Source organism: Trachurus japonicus, chromosome 19 (assembly GCF_045865225.1).
Source record: "Trachurus japonicus isolate A0001 chromosome 19, Traja_1.0".
Lineage (NCBI taxonomy): Eukaryota > Metazoa > Chordata > Actinopteri > Carangiformes > Carangidae > Trachurus > Trachurus japonicus.
In genome coordinates, this window is record NC_140925.1 from 12,192,444 (window position 1) to 12,212,311 (window position 19,868).

A 19,868-nucleotide genomic window follows, 5' to 3' on the forward strand; every position below is an offset into this window, starting at 1 on the left:
GCATGCTGAGTGCACATTGGCCCCAGTGGAAGTCTGCACTCTGACTGACCTTCAGCTTTTTATTCTGTAACTAAAGAAATCATTTCCAGGCAATTTCAAATGAAATTGATTCTCTGAATCAGCTCCCTGGATCTACTGCAAGACTGTGGTACTGTTCAGTGTTTCACAGTCTCCCAACAACATTACAGCAGTGCACAGTGTTTTACTTATCTGTACATTGTCAATACAAATGACTGTGGCTGATAATCACATGTTTCTCATTCAGAAGAAAATAGCACAAAGCCACTGTTCAGCACCTTTCAGGTATTTAGATGCAAATATAAGGTTATTTAATGTAAAAGTATTAACATTTCAATGTGAAAATACCATTAGAAGTAAAAGTTTCACTTGCAAGTAAAAGTACAGAAGTATTATAAAGTGGAAGTACCACCATTTTAATGTGCTGTGTAACATTTTATTGGATTGTTATCACCTAGTTTCAGTAGTCAGGCTCAGCCCCAGACCATGAGGCCTTCACTCGGGCAGGAGCAGAACAGCGCCACCTGTCTGAAACCTGCAGCCTCCTGGAAAAACATAAATGTGATCTCAGATGGAGTTCATTGCAGCTCGTTTTAAATTACATCCCACACAAAAAGAAACTTGTGATCCATATATTGTTATCTCATCCAATCTGTCTGATTTAGTCGTCTTTAACTTAAAAGCCTGATTGTATTTGAAGAAGCTGTTCCATCATTAACTGTGTTGTCTTTGTGTCTCTCTGCTGTCCCCACCTCCCTCAGCTGCTGTCGCCCACAGAGGCCTCTCCACACACAGGCTCGGTTGCTGTCATGAACAGCTGACTCCACCTGCTACAAGTGTGTGAGCAGTGAGCACTAAGGCCAAGATAGATCAACAGAAAAAAGAATAGAAAAGAAAAGAAAAAAGTCCCCGCACATGATCTGAATGAGCTGCAGGAAGTCTCTTCATTCAGTAAAAACAATGAGACATTTTTCTTACTTTTTTCTTTTTTTTATTCACATACAGTACCTTCAATTCTGGACAGATTACATTCAAGAATATCAAAAGGACACGCCTAAAGAGTGAATTCCCTCACTAATCCAAAGAGCACAAAGAAATGCATTGGGACATACAGTACATACAGTATAACCTCTGTTAAAAATCTGCCAGCACATATTAAGCTATGCAAACATTATAGACTACAAAGTACAGCAGGGTAACATAATAATCTATAACATGTGCATAACGTAACATATGAACACAGGGCCGAGCTATTTACAGTTGATCCACAAAACCGTAGTTTCCTCTAAACCTTTTAATCTCATCATTACATCATTTTTGTTTTTGTTTTTTTTGTTTATACATATTAACATGTACAGTTATTATTCTTTAGTGGGGGAGAGTCAGACCGTTTTCTCCAACATCCTTGAAATCACACACACCACACAACCAGTGGTTGTTGTTGTTGTTGTTGTTTGAAAAGCACTCTACACTCTACTTCACCATAAATAAGACAATTACAAAAATATACCTCACTTCAAACAGAGAGCCATAGCAGGAAAAGCGCTTACAGCCATCGTGGAATGATAGAAAAAAACGGAAAAACAAAATGACAACATCATGTCAACCTGTAGGAAGGAGATGGAGGTAAAAAATGATGGGAGATTGGGTGGGGGGAGTGAAGAACAAGCTGGAATTCCAATGAACGACAGCAGTTTAATGGGAATGTTTGAGTTTGAGGTGGTGACAGGCTGTGGATGGTGGCTGGGACCGGCTGGGATCGGCTGGGAACGTTGGCGCTGACGTGGGTGGACTCAGGAGGAGCGGAGTCGGTGGGGGTGAGGTGTTGATTTCCTGGCATGGGTTCCCTTTGAAGGCAACGCCCCTCCCCATTCATCCCTCCCTCCCTCCCTCCCTCCCTCCATCTTCTTTTACAGAGGCCAACGTAGTAGGAAGATGTGTTGAGATTAGTAAACATCAGCGATACAGCGGGGGATTAAAAACTCCAAGTCCATGTTGGATTAGTAGTAGTGTGTTTACATTCACAGGTATATCCCATCGTACTAAGGCTCAGGAGGGTACAATGTGTGGTAGTGTCAGTGTGTGTGTGTGTGTATGTGTTGCTGCTGCTGCTGCTGTTGTTTCCTCCTGAGTAGCAGAAGACTAGAAGCAAAACTATTTCTTCTTGGAGTTGACACTCTTGCAGACCCAGTTCATGCCCTCCTGAAAAAAGGTGGATTTGAGAGAGAGAGAGAGAGAGATGGCAGCTTGGTGAGAGGAGGAGAAGAAAGACACAAGAAAACAAAAAAAGGGAAAATCATCGGGACTCACCTGAATCCCCTCCCCGGTGAGGGCGGAGCAGGACTGGATCTGCCACATCCGATCCCGAATGGTGTGCAGGTTGAGACCCTCCGCGATCTCGGAGGCCGGCGCGGCCGTCAGCAGGTCCTGCTTGTTTGCAAAGATCAGAACTGGAACGCCGCTCAGCTTCTCCTCATCCAACAACTCAGCCAGCTCCTGCAATATATATTCACACACATCTGCTGGTTACACATAAAAACACGCACACACAAATACTGAGGCGTCTCAGTGCTGCGTGTTAATAAAAACCAGACTTGAGATGTGAAACTTAGATTCTGGTGGTGGGTAAGACCCAACAATCAAGATCTGGGTCATGTGAGACTTCATGAAACTTCAATAAGCCTTGATTGGACTTGAAAGCAAAAACATTCAAATCTCCTGTTTTGATCTGCTAAAACCCAACGAACAAAAAAAAATAAAAAAAATAAAAAAAGATAACAGTGAAAGTTTTGGCAAACTGGATCTCAGTTACATAAAAAAAAAAATCACTATCAACTCAGTTTTTAAAAGAATAAATATCAGATGCCATCCATCTCATTTAATGGTCTGCAATCAGAGACATCAAAGACTTACATTTGACTTGCAATTTGCTTCAGATTTTATTTGGATTTGCCCCAAAAAACCTTCACAACAGCTGAAACTACATTTTGATCAACAGAAAATTAAGCTGCAAGAACTCTGATTGATTGTCTTTTGAACAAAAATGCCAAAATATCCCAGATTTCTGTGTCTAAAATATGAGTTTTCTGGTTTTCGTTCTATTCTAAGGTCAGACAAAAGGGCATCATCAATTTAATATGTAACTATCTTTTTAATACCACATACAATTTAATTTAATACAGTAGACAGACACTGCCATACACACATCACGCACACTGACACCACATCAGTACGTACCTGACCTGTTTCCTCAAACCTCTTTCTGTCAGCGCTGTCAATGACATAGATCTGAAACAGAACAGACGTTTTCTCAGTAACTTCACCATCAGCACATCCAAAGTTCAGAGCAAACTTGTAATTAAAAAAAACAGCTTTGCTGTGTCTGACACATTAAATCCAACTCACCAGCACATCAGTGTTTTCAAAGTAGTTTCTCCAGTACGGTCTGATCTTCCTCTGGCCCCCAATGTCCCAGACATTCAGTTTAAAACCCTGAGACTGGACGCTCTTAATGTTGAATCCCTGGGCAGAACACAAAAGTGGATTAGGCAGGAACTCCTCTTTCCAAAAAATTCATACATTTGCCAAGCAGTAAAGATCTCCATCCTTGTTGTATCATGCTTGCTCTGGATGAAAGACAGTACACAATACTGTCAGAACATTTTAGAAATCTAAATTCTTATTCATGCTATCCCGTCAGGGACGTTTCTGGACAGTCTTAAATTTGCTCTGCAGCAGCGACGACCTCAAACAGAGTCATAAAGAACCATCTTCAGCAACGAGGAGCCATGCAACAGATGGTCTGGCCCCCACTGGGCCCTGATCTCAACACTGTGGTGTCTGGATGGGATTAAATGAAGAGACAGAACACACTGAGGCAGCCCAAATCCACATAACTACCGTGGCAAGTTCTCCAAGATGCCTGGATCAACCATCCTGCCAAGTATCTTGAAAAACTGTGCACAAGTATATTAGACTGAACTGGTGCCGTATGGTTTGGTCAGCCGTGTCAGACATGTATTACATTTATCTTTTTTCTGTTTACTGCAATTTCTAAGAAGCTAGCAGACGAGTTAAAAGTATTCATGACATTACTTATGAAAGCATCCACACTTTACTGTTAAATCGTAAAGCCTTTGTTCAGTACCAAGGCTCCAGACTTCTGAGAAATTTGAGACAGTGCAGGTAAATTTTTCATCTACTTGCACATGTGCAACCAGTAAATGTTCCTCTTTTTTTAACACTGCTAAAACATGCAAGAGGCAGCTCAAAGTATCTGGTATCTGTCATTACAGGTGGCGAGTATCATGAATGCAAATGTGAATATTCAATAGTCCCCTAACTTTTCTGCTTGTGCTCCTAAAAATTTTAAGTTGGGGGGCGACTGTGCTCCTAGTTAAGAAAAAAAAAAAGGTTAGGCGCTGCGTACATATATGTTAAACCTGTCCTCTCCTCCTCCTCACCTGTGTGGGGGTGATGTGGCTGATGTCCTCGGATGCCAACTGTTTGAGCAGCGTGGTCTTCCCTCCGTTGTCCAGACCCAGCAGCAGTATCCTCACCTCCTGGTCTGGTGTGCTCTTTAGCTTACGCAGGATTGACAGCAATCCCTAAAATAAAACACGCAGGGAAAGAATAAGAATTAAAATAAGAATAAGAAGAATTTTATTAATCCCCAAGGGGAATTAATAAAGAATGCCTCTCTTATCCCTTTGGCAGTTAAAAGGCTCTTGTTGACTTTAACTTATTGTCATTGACTGTATGTATTTGTCACTTGTGTTGTCTGTCTTTTATCTGCTGCAAATCAAGTTTCCTTCGGGACATAATCATCATAATAATAAAAACTGAAATTGAAAAGTGAACAGAAAATAAACTAAGTCTTTAAGCTCATCTGGCCTATTTAACAAACATATATTATTACAAGATCTTCTGTATCTTTCTTGTGTTGCAACGAAGAGAGAGCAGTCGAAACGTCCACCACCGTTGTTTCTTTCGTCCATCCAGGTGTTATGAAGTGGATGATCCATGTTTTTCGGAGGAAACAAGCTTGTCATGTTATTATTATTAATTGTTTTGTTATGTTTTTTAGGCTGGAGGGGAAGGTAGGGGGGCAATGTTGCAGGATGACCACCACCACTGCAGACATCTTCCTCCCCATGCAGCAGCAGCAGCAGGCCCTGTAAGTGCATCTCTATGGCTGCTGTGCTGGTGATCAGCAAACTCTCTCTTCCCGATGCCGACACATCGGAACAGCAAAAGCTCCCGTGAATACCCTCTTATTTTATCATTTCTTGCTTTTCTTTATGCTTCGCGGGATACTTATGTCGACACATGGCACGCAAATAGGAGCTAAACAGAGCTAACGTGCTAAGCTAATCTCCCCTGATAACTGAACGAAGCAACAAGGCAGCTTTTTTTTTTTTTTTTTGCAGTTGAATGCTTTTTTTTCTTGCTAAGTTGTCTACAAATTAGTCATTAAACTGAAGATGAGTGTAAGTGAACGACACGGAAAGCGATTTTTTAAATATATTTGGAGGTCGGTGTTTACAGTTTGGAGCTAATTATTGGGATAAATTAAACTCACCATCTTGTTGCCTTCTGTCCTGGAGACGCCGCCGAGGGTTACTAAGGGGGATGACGTCAGACGCACAGCTTACGTACACAACTCAAGCAAGCTACATGCTACATTCATGGACTGTCTGGCCAGTCTGGAAAAATACACGAAAAGCACAACACAAAATACCAAGTAACGTTAACTCTACATAAATCGCCAATAAATACGTCAATCGTTAGCTAAAGCCCTTACATAACACATAATTTGATTGTAGTGTATTTTCAGCTTCTTTCGTTTCCGTGTTGATATGTCTGTCTTTTCGCCAAATATCACCAACAGGTTCAAAATCATTATTTGGTGCAATCTTTTTTTAAATAAACCACGAACACGCCCAGGTTATGCATTATAATAGTATATACAAAATAATAGGTGTTAGCCTAGTCCATTTTGGCGAGATTGCACAACTAAAATTTGCTGTGAACGTTTTTTCCCCATAGGCCTGCTCATATTTACGATTTTTAGGGACGGCACGTGAATGGGGCATCAACCACAAGTATGGAGGACAGGTTAAACTAGCTGCATGCTAAATGTTTCAAATAACTAGCTCCACGTTTTCTTTTCTGGGCGGTTTGCACCCGATAGACACATATTACTGTTCATAAATACAATACTACGCAACTTAAAAAATAATTTTGTGTTATATCCACCTGCGACGGCGGAAAGAAAGTCGCTATATCGCCAAAAAAGGTAATTAACCAGCTAGGTAGTTAAAAACAGATAGCAGCAATAAACTTTAAGCTTACCTGTGTAAAACTCGTGTCTCTTTTTATGTTTATATTTTATTCCGGGAGCAGTTTTCGTCAACAGGGATCTGCCCCAGCTCGTGATTGGAGGACTGCCTGCCACGTGCACATTTCTTTACTATGCCACATTGAGCACATTTGGTGGTTTTCTATCTGACACTGTGTTGAAGCAGCATCTCATTAAAAGGTAAGTGTCCACGTTTTGTCCGTAACGTTACAGTTTGCAGCCTGTGTGTCCATACTCTCTGTGTGTCCTCTTCTTCTCTTCCTTATTCCTTTGCAGTTTTGCAGAAGCTGCTGCCAACTCGAGTATACTGTTGTTGTTGCATCACTCTGCCTGCTCCGGCTGACATGTCTTTTTTCCATCTCAACTTGCACATGTCTGTTTTATTAAATGCATATAGACATTTACACATTTTATGCACGCAGAAGGTCAAATCTGCTCTGAACTGACCAGTTGTCAGTTATCCAGATGTTATTCAGATGTTAGCTTAGCCCTGACTGGCCTGCAGATCCAGTTTGTCCACCTCAAGCAGCTTATGTTACCAAACTACTGTACTTCAGTGCAAATCTGGGACGCATGTGCTTCTCTTGGGTGTTTTTCTTTTCATGTTATCTTTGTACTTCACTTCACTTCATATCACAATAATATCACTTTTTTTTTTTTTTAAACTGCACTACAGTGGTTTAACAGCTGGTGTGACTGGTCACTGTACAAAACAGCTGTCACATTCAAAACACATGAAGTAAATAACTCCCTTTGTTGGAGATTGTGCATGCAGTTCAAGCTGGATCTATTATTTGATTAATGAGTTGATTGACAGAAATCCTCTTAATTACTTTCACCATTTTTCATGCAAACCTGCAAATGTTTGGATGGTGTCAGTCAGCCACTCAGTTCTGGTAACTTGCAGGTTTTCCCTTATATTAATTACTACTTTATATTAATTACTACTGAGCTTTCGGTTGGACAGCACGAGTAGTACTACAAATGTGCCAGAAAAGGACAGAAACCAACGGTTGTTTTCATGGTCAGTTGATCTTCAGTCTCTTATCTTTGGACATTTGGATAATTTCCAAGAGCTAAAGATGAAAATGTCTTGTTAATTTGATAAACTGATCAACATTACAAAAATGTTATCTTCCAAATGACAACATCCAGGTGTTATTAAGACCATGATGGCATTTTTCACCATTTTCTGAACTTGAATAATCAGGATCCATGATGAGTTAAGAGTTGTTGTTGTTGAAATAGTTTAAATTAGCTCCAGCTCAACAAACTGCAGCAGTAAAATGCTGCTTAAACATTAATGAATGCCTGATAATAATAATAATTTAATGAATAGAAATATAATAATTGTGTCACTACACTGTAGCTGCTGATTAATGTTCCTTTGACTGATCATCTCCTTATTTCAGCACTTTCCAGATTAATGGACCAATTGTTGAGTGTAATTAAAGTTGCAGCTGTTTGAACTATGAAACACCTGCAATGACAGTTTGACATTTTGCAGGCAACTTTTTACAGAGAACTTCTGCTAATCGTTGCATTAAGAAGACAGCTTTTAATAATGTCACACAATGACCAACTTATCCAACTTAAGTCGAAGAAAAGAAGTGATAGAAATAGAAGTGAAGCTGAGTTAAGCCTTTTAAATGAGGATTTACTGCATTTTTCTGCCTTTAATATCATTGTAATCTGAATATCTTTGGGCTTACGGCCGTAGTTTGGACAAAACCATCGATTTTCACATTTCTTTTACACATTTTATTCACTAAATGATGAGTCAATTCATCAAAAAAACAATTAAATATATGATCTGATAATGAGAATGATCGGTATTTGCAGCCTCAGTGTATCAGGACCGTCTGTTCAACACGCAGCGTTGCCTCCACTCTCTGATGACCCAGTTTCTCCACAGGGAGCTCCGGCCTACGCAGCCTTCAGCCTTCAGCCTTCAGCCTTCGTCTTTGTTGATATATCGTTATTGATAGGTCGTGGTATTTTAGGCCACTTTGACTTTTGTTCCTCGTCCTGCCTGTGTTCCCCACAAGGTTTCTGCAGGCCTTTAGCCTACTTTCTAAACAAACAACCATCGAGAACGATCCAGTTCCAGCCGGGCTGAACCTTCAGAGAGCACTGATACACTCCTCTCCTCTCCGTGTGCCCTTTTCTTTTTTTATTGACAGAAGATTAAAACCACAGCAGAGCTCATATCTGTTGCTGTGAGATTTGTTTTCACATAATGCCTTCAGTGGATAATTAGTAATGTAGTAATAAATATGTACAGTGGGATCTTTAAAGCTGAAGTCAGCAGGTTCTGGTTCCTCCTGGTTGGACGAGGGGAAACAAAACGCTGCGGCAGCAAAAAACCCAAAACGACGAACTGTGGAACCATTTACCAGGAGGCGGTCAATGATTTCTAGTGGAAGTGATGATTTTTTAGGGAAGAACAGGAGTTTATGTTTGTTCAGGGATCTGTTGTGTTTGAACCCAGAGCAGCAACTAAAAAAAAAAACTATTAAACAACAGCATCTTGTTCACTCTCACAGGGTTCATAATATTCCTTAACAGCTGCTGCCAGTAATTCCCATTACTGTTTAATTAATAGTTAAGTCTATGAAAGCAAAGTCTAAAAATATTATGATCAGTCAGTTATTAAAATAGATTAATCGACTAATTGTTGTGGGTCTAGGAAAATAAAATTAGCACTGGTTATTTTCTCAATTTTTTTTAGGGAAAAAATGCTTAACTTTTATTTTCTCAGCCCAAAGAAAGTTATTCTCATTTTCACATTTGCAATTGATAGACAGTTGAGTCTCTCACACACGGGTTGCAACTAACTACTTCTTTCAAAACTGATTAATCACGCAGTTGTTTTTCTGTTTTTATAATTTTATAAATATCAAATTTGGTTAAGATGACATCACATGACTTGTTTTGTCTGAACAAGAGTCTAAAAATATTCCCTTTGCGGCAACGTTGCACAGAAAAGACTAAATTGTTTGGTTGAAACAAGATTAATTGGGTATGAAAATAGCTGTTTTTGATTGATTTTATGGGGCTCAACACACACACACACACATACACACACACACACTCAGATCTCCGGTTCCTCCTGAGGTCAGAGGTGAAGGCATCTGTCACTCTGTGACCCACTGAACTACCAACCTGTTAATGTTACACCAGGGTTGTGTTGACATGAGGGTCTCAGACTGTGACCTTCATGTTATTCACTTAACTTAACTCTGAGGTCAATTCAGGCTTTTTAACAGCTGGTTTAATCTCATGTATGTTTCTGTTTTTATCATTTCTTTATTTTATAAATTTTTTGTTACATTTTACACCTCCTTTTTCTCTGTCTCCAGGTTTCGACTGCAGTGACCAGAGTCCAACCACAGACTTTTAACTTTTTAATGCATTAAGTTGGGGGACTCTCTCTCTCTTCCTTTCTTTTTTTTTTAATTAAACAAAATGGCTTTGAGTTCATTTGACATCGATGCCCCACGATGGGATCAGTCTACGTTTATGGGCCGACTGAAGCACTTCTTCAACATCACCGACTGGCGAACGGCAGCCCTGCCTGACTCACGCCTGGACGAGGCCAAAGCTTTGGTCGAAAGCTGCAGGTAAAAACAAAACAAAAAAACACAGGTAACCCTTTAACTTACAGGCCGCTAATTACATGATAATGTCAAGAAATAGCCAAGAAATAATGGTCAATTTCATAATAATGTCATGTTTTTCATGAAGGCAAAAGAGACACATGCTTTTCATGCTTTTAATTTTTTGGTGAAAAGTTTTTCTCCACCCACTCCTTGCAATCAATCGTTATTTCTTGGCTATATTTCTCCACATAGAGAGCCTAAAAAATCTCCATGTAAGTGAACGGGAGTCAAAATTTTATTTCGTGATCCAATTGAATTGTGTCATGAGAAAAATATCTGACCTCTACCTGTTTAAAACATCACGTTTCATGTCAAGAAATCAGCAGTTTTGTTGTAAAATTATTAATCCGCTTCGGCTCTCTATGAAATTGACCGTTATTTTTTAGGCTATTTCTTGACATTACGACGCAATTAATTGTTATTTAGTTAAAATGGTACCAAAACCCTGTTAAAAAAAGAAAAAAAAACACTGTCTCATGTCTTCCTATACAATGTGATATCTGGGCTATCTCTCATGCATCTACTTTTAAAACTCCTGCTCTTTAAAGATTAGAATAAAATCATTTCAAACATACATGATTTACTAATGTTACAAAATGGCTACACGTTTGTGTACATCAATGGTGTGTTTGTGCTGCTGTATACGGCTCCTGAGGGCTCATGGGTATTGTAGTCCTTCGAACCAGTTGCTGCATCAAAATGGCAGACAAACACAAAACTTGAAACAAGTAAAAGTGATGGCACATTTAAAACCTACAGAGTCGTTACGTTATCTGGGACAGAGAGGGTCGCAGGTGACTGTGTGGGACAGAACGGGGGGGAGAAACACTCGGGGGTTGGGGGGGGGGGGGTTCACAGTCTCTCCTCTGTTGCAGCTATGATCTGATTACATGCTGCACACGTCGCCTGCAGCTCTTCGTCTTAACAGCTCAGTTGGTTCATCATCACTCCCCCTGCAACGTTTAAAATTCATCTGCTGTCCAAAAAATATACGTAAAATAAAAAGACTGTACAAACATTTTTGTTGGTGTCAACTTTAGGATTAAAGTCTTTTGATTTGCATTAATTAATTAACCTAAAACAGCTCGTACGTTGTTGTACAAAGTGTGAACAGGACACAGAATCATAAGGTTGTTTGTTTATTCACTTTTTTCTGACCTGATGTAGACAGAACAATCTATTAATATATGAAAATATGAATCCCATGATACTTTTATTATGAAAATCATCAGTGGTTTTGGCTCCAGAGTCGAGACAGAAGCGTGCGGGGAATGTAAAATCTGTGTTTGAGTGGATTCTCCCTGGGGTCACCTGCAAGATTCAACACGAAAAAAACTGAAAGAACAGGATATGCCAGAACATTTCTGGGGGAAGCTGATGAGTGTGTTCACTCGTGTGTGTCTGTCTGTCTGTGTGTGTGTGTGTGTTTCTGGTGCTCTCCAGGGCAGGATCCATCCCTCCCGGTACGACAGAGGAGCAGCTCCACTATGCCAAGAAGCTGTACGACTCGGCCTTCCACCCCGACACCGGAGACCGCATGAACCTCATCGGCCGCATGTCCTTCCAGGTCCCAGGGGGAATGGCCATCACCGGCTTCATGCTGCAGTTCTACAGGTGGACGAGCTGCGTTTTCACCACACACTGCACAGAGGAGGAAGCTCTGGGGCTTTAAAAGGAATAGTTCACCAAAGAAAATGAAATTCAGTCATTATTGACTCATCCTCATGCTGATGAATACTCCAGAGTAGTTTTTTATTCCTCAAAGTGCATCTGGAGACACGGGAGGCCGGTTCGTAGTCCAACGAAATCTTTATATGAGAGTCAATAGCGCCTGACACAAAAAGTCCATAAAACTACACAAAAACCATTTAATATTCCTCCACACTGCTGGTCCACTGCAATCCAAGTGTCCTGAAGGGATATAGTCCAGAGTTTACTCGAAACGACATTTTTACAGCCTAAACAGTCCTGTATTGCACTCTGACATTCATACGTCCCAGGCAAATTCAATACAGGACTGTTTAGGCTGTAAAAATGTCCTAAATGACGTTGTTTCGAGTAAACTCTGGACTATATCCCTTCAGGACACTTGGATTGCAGTGGACGAGCAGTGTGGAGGAAGATTAAATGGTTTTTGTGTAGTTTTATGGACCTTTTTGTGTCAGGTGCTATTACTCTCATATAAGGATTTCGTTGGACTACGAACCCCCCTCCCGGGTCTCCAGATGCACTTTGAGGAATAAAAAACTACTCCGGAGTATTCATCAGCATGAGGGTGAGTCAATAACGACTTTTTTGGTGAACTATTCCTTTAAAACTATATGTGTCTGTTTTTTTAGGACAGTTCCTGCTGTGGTGTTCTGGCAGTGGGTGAATCAGTCCTTCAACGCTCTGGTCAACTACACAAACCGTAACGCTGCCTCCCCGATCACTCCCAAGTAAGACCCACGATGGACACGCAGTGGAAATGTCTCGTCTCATCCAGATATAAATCCAGATCTTTGCTCCAATTGTTACAACACAAATTACAGCTCAGGAAATGCACACACACACACACACACACACTCGACAACTCAAGTACAACATACGTATATGTTAGGAAAATAAAAAATAGATAATACCTCTTTACTTTACTTTAAAATAATGTTTCAAAACTAATTCCAAGTGGTAAAAACACTTTTGACAGGGTGAATCGTGCCACCGCTGCAGCCTGAACACACAGCTTGATGTTGAACAAGATCGGACTCCCCTTGTAAAGATCCTTTCACACTGGGGACGTGATGAATAAAAGATAAGAAATTATTGCGAAAAAATGATTTTGGATGGGGAAAAAAACAGTTATATTCATATTGATGCTTTTTTTCCCTTCCAAAATCATTTTTTCCTCCTAAATCCATTTTTTCCTCACGTTTTTGTCTTTGTTGATATGGAAACAGTCCCGAGCTCGACAGTCGACTAGTAAGGTCTACCCAGGAAGCTAGAGTAAACAGAGGTACGTGATAAAAACACACATCTAGCACTCATACGCTCTTTCACATTAACAGAGTTATGCACACTCAGTGTTGTGTGGTAAGGAACTGGTGGATGTTGCAAAGCATGTGTAGTGATATTTTGAGCATAATATAGAGGCCAAAGTCACGGTTTTAAAGTTCTGCCCCCATTACTTTGCTGTTTAACTGCGGTGTAGCGCAGCTAGCAGGAGGAGAGTGAGGTCCTGGCTGCACAGATTTTTCTGGGATTTTTTCCTGTGGTCGCACTCGGGGACCTAGAGCTGTAGAGCGTTAATTAGAAAATGACCGGACTTCTCCTTTAACTGGACACTGTATTTCATCTTTCAAGGAGCAGCACCAACATCATAGCGGGAAGAGTTGGTTATAAAGTTTCCATTTATCAGCTTAAACTGATCAAGGATAAAAAAATATATATACTGAACAACAACAATATACTGTTCTGTGCTCTGTTATTCACCTCCTTCCTGTGATATTCAGCCAACTCCAGGTGCATTACCACCACCCTCTGGTCTGGAGTAGGACTGACTCTGATCTGCAAACACACACACAAACACTGTAGGATTATATGTGGCTAAATATAAACAAATGTGCATTAAATCACATCAGGATGAGACGAGTGTGATTACTGAGGTCAAAACACACATGAACCGACAACAGCTGCTGTTGTTTTGTGTCGTTGTTGTGTCTCTCAGGCAGATCGGCGTCGCCTACGTCACAGCGACCAGCACAGCTCTGGCCACGGCCGTCGGACTGAACCTTTACACAAAGGTACGGACACCTGCTTCCTGTTTCCTGCACCTGCTCAAGTTTTACTGAGTTTAATGAGTCATCCTAAAATTAGAAACATTTAAACAAGCTTCCATCATCTTTATGTCGTCCTTAGCGGATACAGCTAACATTTAGAGAATATTAAATGGCATAATAATGAGCTGAATCATAAAATCCTATTATTTACATCTGTGCTTCTCCTCGTGTTTGCATCTTATGTTTCCGTCTCCACCTTCTCCTGCAGAAAGCTCCACCTCTTGTCGCTCGCTGGGTCCCGTTTGCAGCGGTGGCAGCAGCCAACTGTGTTAACATTCCTATGATGAGGCAACAGTGAGTTTCTCCTCTTTAAACACTTCGGGAAAAAAAATATTTCATATATATGTATCAGATCAGATTTGTGTACATTTTGTATTCGTGTTGGTTTTATGTCATTTCAAAAGACTGAACGCAAATGCAAATGGTGTAACCACAAAAGATCCGCCTACAGTGGATTAAAGTATACTTTCTTCTGAAAACATTAAATTGAAATTGATTTTTTTATATTTGAATTTTAATGCAATTTTAGCAACACTGAGAATCCTAAAAACATCGCTTTTTTTTCTAAATAATGTGTGTTGTGAGTTATGTAAAATTTGTCAGGAAACATAGTGTTGCATTGCAGAAGTGATGTACATCCATATTCAGATTTATTTTCCTGTATATAGTAAAATACCAGTTACACCACTTGACATTGGGTTGCATGTGTGCAGGCAGAGATCTGTATGTTGGATGGTGCAGAGTTCACTGGCAAAACCTCGTCACATTTCCTGTGTGAGATCATGAAGCGCTGTGTTCATGCTGCGTTAATGCTGCGTTAATGGTCTTAAAATAGTGGTGAGACGTGTTTCACACTGAGTGGATCTTTTATTAGAGCTGTAATTAGGAGTGTGCAGGGAGGCCGGATCTGAATATAACATCTCCAAAAATAAAAAATATCGTCAGGTATAAATATAGGATTTCATTTTTTCTTTTTTATCCATGCAAGTGGCTTGACTATACCAATTGATTGATAATGTACAGATAAATAAACAAACATATAGTCTTGTACGTACTGAGCTGTGCAGATGTGACCTCACGTCCTATTTTAAAAGAGCACTGCACCAATTTTACACATCAAAATCAATGTATTAGTCACAGGGGAGACGGAGACAGACTGTTATGTCTGCTGTGTCATTACTCACCTTAATTTATTTTGGGTTTAGCAATTATAGATCGAAGCAATGCAGTTTTGGAAAAAAACAAAAAACAGGCCAAATCTGTAAGGGAGGATCTAAGAAGAGACAGAACAATTCTTTTAATCTACCACCATTTAATTGTATCCAGTCCTTTTGATTTTTGGCCAAATGTTTGTAAAAATAATAACACTGAAGCTCCTGTGTGACACAAACATTTTTACCTCCAGTTTCTCTTTTAATTTTGCACTTTAATACATTGTTTTCTCTGTTTCTCAGGGAAATTCTGAACGGCATTGCTGTCACCGATGAAAACGGGAACAAGCTGGGTCACTCTACGGTCAGCACTCTTTCTGTATTCGAAATAAACGTACAACAGTTTACAATCTTAAAAAGAAAATTATGTTTTTGTCTTTGATTTTTTTGTGTGTGTGTGTGTGTGTTTGTCCTCTACAGAAAGCAGCAGTGAAAGGCATCACGCAGGTGGTCGTCTCCCGGATCACCATGGCTGCACCAGGAATGAGTACGCAGCAGCAGCAGCAGCAGCAGCAGCAGCAGCAGCAGCAGCAGCAGCAGACACGTTTAATTTCATGAATATTTAATCGAGTTGTTGAAGTTTATCCTCGTCCTCTGTTAACTTCCTCTCTCTCTCTTGTCAGTCGTGCTCCCCATCATCATGCAGAGGCTGGAGAAGTACAAGTTCATGCAGGTCAGACCTTTCGTCTTCTCCCGCTCAGATTCATCAACATGAATATGTGCATCTCCGATCAACTCTTTTTTCTTTCCGTCTTTTCACAGAGAATCACTTTCCTCCACGGGCCGATTCAAGTGATGATGGTCGGCGTCTTGTAAGTAGACGGAGGGTTACAGGGTTCGCAGGAATTTTTATCGTCCTCGTAAAGTTAAAAGAAAAAAAAAATCGACTAACTTTGTTCTTTTTGTTTCTTTTCTGTTTGAAGTTTGGTCTTCATGGTGCCGGCGGCCTGCTCCCTGTTTCCTCAGAGATGGTAATGAACCTGTGTTTGTACTTTAACCTGCTGACAACACATGAAGCTTATAAACTTAATGGTGCCCTCGCATTGGTTTTAATCACAACGGCCTCTTCACCATTAATACGTTTAAATGGCAACCAATTATCTGTGATTTTTATTCTACTATTTATTCTATTTACAGTGAACTTATTCTTATATTTCACTTTGCTTATAGCCGATATGTGTCTCGTTGTCTTTTTATATTACCTTGTTTCTTTTATAACTCCTCGTTATGCCTTTATGTCGTTATATAAACGACTCTGAATGGCCTTGTTGTTGAAAAGTGCTTCACAAGCAGCTTTGTGTTTTCTTGAGACGAGGAAACGGAACAAAAGTTTCAACAAAACAAGATTCAGCTCGTTTATGTTTATTGGCCAATTTTCTAGATGAGAGTTCAGTTCACACATCCACATGATCTCAGGTACAGGAGCAAATAATAATAATAAGAATATCCCAAACACTGCATGACAATGTATTAATCACTGAGAGAGACCAAGAGGTTTGAATAATCAATAAGCTGTGATGCCGAGCAATGAGTAGTGTGTGGGATGTTTCTTCTCCTTCTTTAAGATTGATGTTTATTAGAAAATGAGTAGTTTATTAATCTCAGTGCAGACACAGTCTGAGATGTTTTCGGGAAAAGGCATGATTAGATTATTGTCTGGTTCATTGACAGTCAATCTGTAAATTAGGTTTAATCACAGCAGGGTTCAAAAGTTTGAATATACAGTAAATAGTCTGTTGTTAGTCTGTGAATAACTTAATTTACACTTTTCAAAAGCCACAGAGTTCATCACAGGCCGAAAGCATAAAACACAGATGGAGACTGTGAAGACAGTGAAAAGGATAAAACACACAGTGACGATATAAAACACAGACAAGGAGGATATCATGTAAAAGCACGTTTAAAGAGACAGGTCACAGATTGTAGATGCAGTGTAGAGCTCTTTAAGTGATCAGAGGAATTTATTTTTTAAATTTAATGCTAAACTTGATCAGGAGCGACGTTAAAGGTGTTAAAACCGTCACATGAACCCTTTTTCAGTGTCCTTTTGGACCAGTTGTACCTAATTCAGGGAGGTTTTGAGTTGAAATAGTCAAGACTTATGCCGGACCAGCGGCAGAGCCTGGTCGATAGTGACAGTTCGGAGATATTAAGATTTGTTGCAAAAACGACAGACGATCCACAACGTCTGAGTCACGGCTTGAAGGGACAGAAATCAGAATTTCCGTTCCTCATATCGTAGAAACATATTTCTTTATTTATATATTTTATTACGGATCACCGTTAGTTGATGCCGTAGCATTCAGCTAATCATCCTGGGGTCCTCACGAAACATACAAAAGCATACATACCGTGCATATTAGCATTCAATATAAATAAAACAAAAACCTAACAGCCAGAATTTAATCCACCAACCATAATATAACAAAACAAACCAAAAATAACACACAAAACAATTAAAGAGAAATGAACAATTAACTTAACACAAAGCTACTAAAACAGTTCCCTTCCACTGCCGTAATCAATTTACATTTTCAAATAACGTTTAAGACCGATTTTGTTGTGTTTACCACAGCGGAGATATGGATGTTGGTTATTCCATAATGATACGACTCTATAAATAAAAGATCTCTGTAGAGACTTGGCCCTCTTATATGTGCAACAACTTGTTTCATATAACCCCTTATGTTCACATAGTTGTGTCAAAAAAAAAAAGAGCAGATGTGGTTCAGTAATTTGTTTTGTGAGCATGAAAATGTTTTTAAAAGCGACTGAAGAGAACGTTCTGTTGATCCTAATTGAACTAATGGATTTAGTCTGAGAAACTCATGTCCTCTCCAACTCATTAGTAATGATTAGGACATGTCTGTTTAGTCTGAGGCTTTCTGCACAAGCAAACAAACCAGCGTTAGTTTGTTTAATCTAACTTATTCCATCTCTCTCTCTCTCTCTAACAGCTCTATGGCCGTGTCCAGTCTGGAGCCGGAGCTGAGAGACTCCATCGTGTCCCGATATGGAGACGCTGTACAACAAGTTTACTTCAACAAAGGCCTGTGAGGCTGAACGACGGAGGGATGATATATAACTGTTACCTACTGGACACATGAGAGCGATACATGTGTGTGTTTGTGTCCATTGACTTGATTTTCTAATGGTTATCAGTCACGATGAAATACTTATAGCCTCAATATCTACAAAATGGTGCTTATAGGTGGAAAGATTTCTGATCAGTTGTGTAATTTCTTCTATTTTTTATCCAATTTTCTTTTTCTTTTGGGTCAAATGTTTCCTTTGCGTTAAAACGTGACATATGAAGGGGGGAGTGTACTCCTGTTGAGAAACCAAAATGATTCTCCTCTCAGGAACATCATGTTTCATTTAACGGCGTAGATCTCTGTGTTAGTTTGTCGTCTTTCACGGTGTGACTCGTCCGTATAGTTGTTTTCTCGTGTGTCTCGATGTTGGAAAATGCTTCTGCCTGCCAAGCCTCCTTACAATCTGTGCCTTTGAAAAAAAAAAAGTGGCAGGAGCAACAACGCTGCTGGGTTTTCTGTTTGTGTGCTTTTTTTTTGTTTTTTTTGTGTCATTGTTATCATTGGCTTTACTGTGAAACCACACACACACACACACAAATAATACTTCTATGCACAGAGAAGTCAGAAATGGTCATGCAGTGTGGCTGTGGCGTGAGAGAAACTGTCAGATGTGGTGGTTGTGTGGTTAAAGGTGGAGGATACTGCCCTCTTCTGCCAGAACAAAGGTAGATCTTTGACGTGTTTGTATGATTTATCTGAGAGGGGTTAGCCAATAGCCATTTGGGTTGTGTCATCCTGTAAACTCTGACTCAGCTGGAATAAAACCACACAAATATTTGGAATAAAGAAGTCTAAATTCTGTTTGTGACAAAATGATCTATATTAAGTCTTTGGCAGCATTTAACAAGGCTGTCAAGAAGAAGCTGTCCGGTTTTAATTTTAGGTTGTTTTTAATTAAGCTTTGTGGAGAAGCTGAGTCATAATTGCAGCAGCTTTGTGTGACTGTGATTTATGAGAGTCACATGGACGTCGGGGGGCCGTACCACTGGATGATGATGATGCTGCTGCAGGTTTAACAGCACTACCATAAACTAAAATTAGTCGAGCCTGTAATCTGTGAACCATTACAAATTAATTCTCCATTATTACGAACCAGGCAAATAAACACTGCGTAGCTGTTGACTTCAGATCCAGAGAGAAGATACAGCACAGCACATCCAGATGTGTGCATTGAACTGGGTTAAGGACACGTCACCAGATGTGCAGGAACGAAACGTTGACAAATCAAACTTCATATTCACATTTTGAGAAGACAATGACAAGTAAATATATACCATTACATATAAGTTATGATGTAACTTTGGAGAAGAAGAACAGAAGCATCAGTATAGATCAATGCAATAGGAGAAACTGTACATTTGAGCCAATGCTAAGTAGTTTCAAAAGCAGTTTGAAGATGTGGATCTTGTTTGGACCTTGCGTAAAGACACATTTTGAAATTAATCGCAATATGACCTAGTGCAATATCCAAACCACAGGAGCTGCTGTTTTGTTTTGATGTAGCTTAAATGTGTCATAATACTGTTTTGCAATGTTGGCAAGTGCTAAAACTGATATACTGAAATGAAAATCTATCAAATGTAAACGAGTAAGATGCTAGTGTTATACATTTATAATTATTATCCTGACGTATAAAATGGATCAGCCAGAAATGTATTTTCACCTGTTTACAACAATAATAATGAGTCATAAACAATGCTAATAGC

The 19,868-nt window shown here is 39.7% G+C and overlaps 2 protein-coding genes across 2 annotated transcripts; one reads left to right on the forward strand and one right to left on the reverse strand.

The window, feature by feature from the left end:
• Positions 1-986: 986 nt before the first annotated feature.
• On the reverse strand, positions 987-5,642 carry arl3b (ADP ribosylation factor like GTPase 3b). Its single transcript, XM_085762388.1, has 6 exons — positions 5,600-5,642; positions 4,482-4,625; positions 3,424-3,540; positions 3,256-3,306; positions 2,329-2,514; positions 987-2,220 (listed from the first exon to the last, which is right to left on the reverse strand). Exons 1-6 carry the CDS (start codon positions 5,600-5,602, stop codon positions 2,173-2,175), a joined length of 549 nt encoding a protein of 182 aa, XP_085618514.1. The 5' UTR covers positions 5,603-5,642; the 3' UTR covers positions 987-2,172.
• Positions 5,643-6,106: 464 nt separating this feature from the next.
• On the forward strand, positions 6,107-18,963 carry sfxn2 (sideroflexin 2). The gene is made up of 13 exons (XM_085762387.1): positions 6,107-6,316; positions 6,424-6,559; positions 9,742-10,002; positions 11,485-11,655; positions 12,381-12,479; positions 13,745-13,820; positions 14,065-14,150; positions 15,311-15,371; positions 15,488-15,554; positions 15,691-15,740; positions 15,830-15,879; positions 15,991-16,038; positions 18,025-18,963. The coding sequence occupies exons 3-13, from the start codon at positions 9,848-9,850 to the stop codon at positions 18,122-18,124; spliced, it is 963 nt and encodes a 320-aa protein (XP_085618513.1). The 5' UTR covers positions 6,107-6,316; positions 6,424-6,559; positions 9,742-9,847; the 3' UTR covers positions 18,125-18,963.
• Positions 18,964-19,868: the final 905 nt, after the last annotated feature.

Coding starts and splice junctions, on each gene's coding strand:
- arl3b (XM_085762388.1), bottom strand. Junction 3,541..4,481: donor GCCACATCACCCCCACACAG/GTGAGGAGGAGG, acceptor TGTTCTGCCCAG/GGATTCAACATTAAGAGCGT. Junction 3,307..3,423: donor TTGAAAACACTGATGTGCTG/GTGAGTTGGATT, acceptor GTTCTGTTTCAG/ATCTATGTCATTGACAGCGC.
- sfxn2 (XM_085762387.1), top strand. CDS start 9,848: ATGGCTTTGAGTTCATTTGACATCGATGCCCCACGATGGGATCAGTCT. Junction 14,151..15,310: donor ATTCCTATGATGAGGCAACA/GTGAGTTTCTCC, acceptor TCTGTTTCTCAG/GGAAATTCTGAACGGCATTG. Junction 16,039..18,024: donor TCCCTGTTTCCTCAGAGATG/GTAATGAACCTG, acceptor TCTCTCTAACAG/CTCTATGGCCGTGTCCAGTC.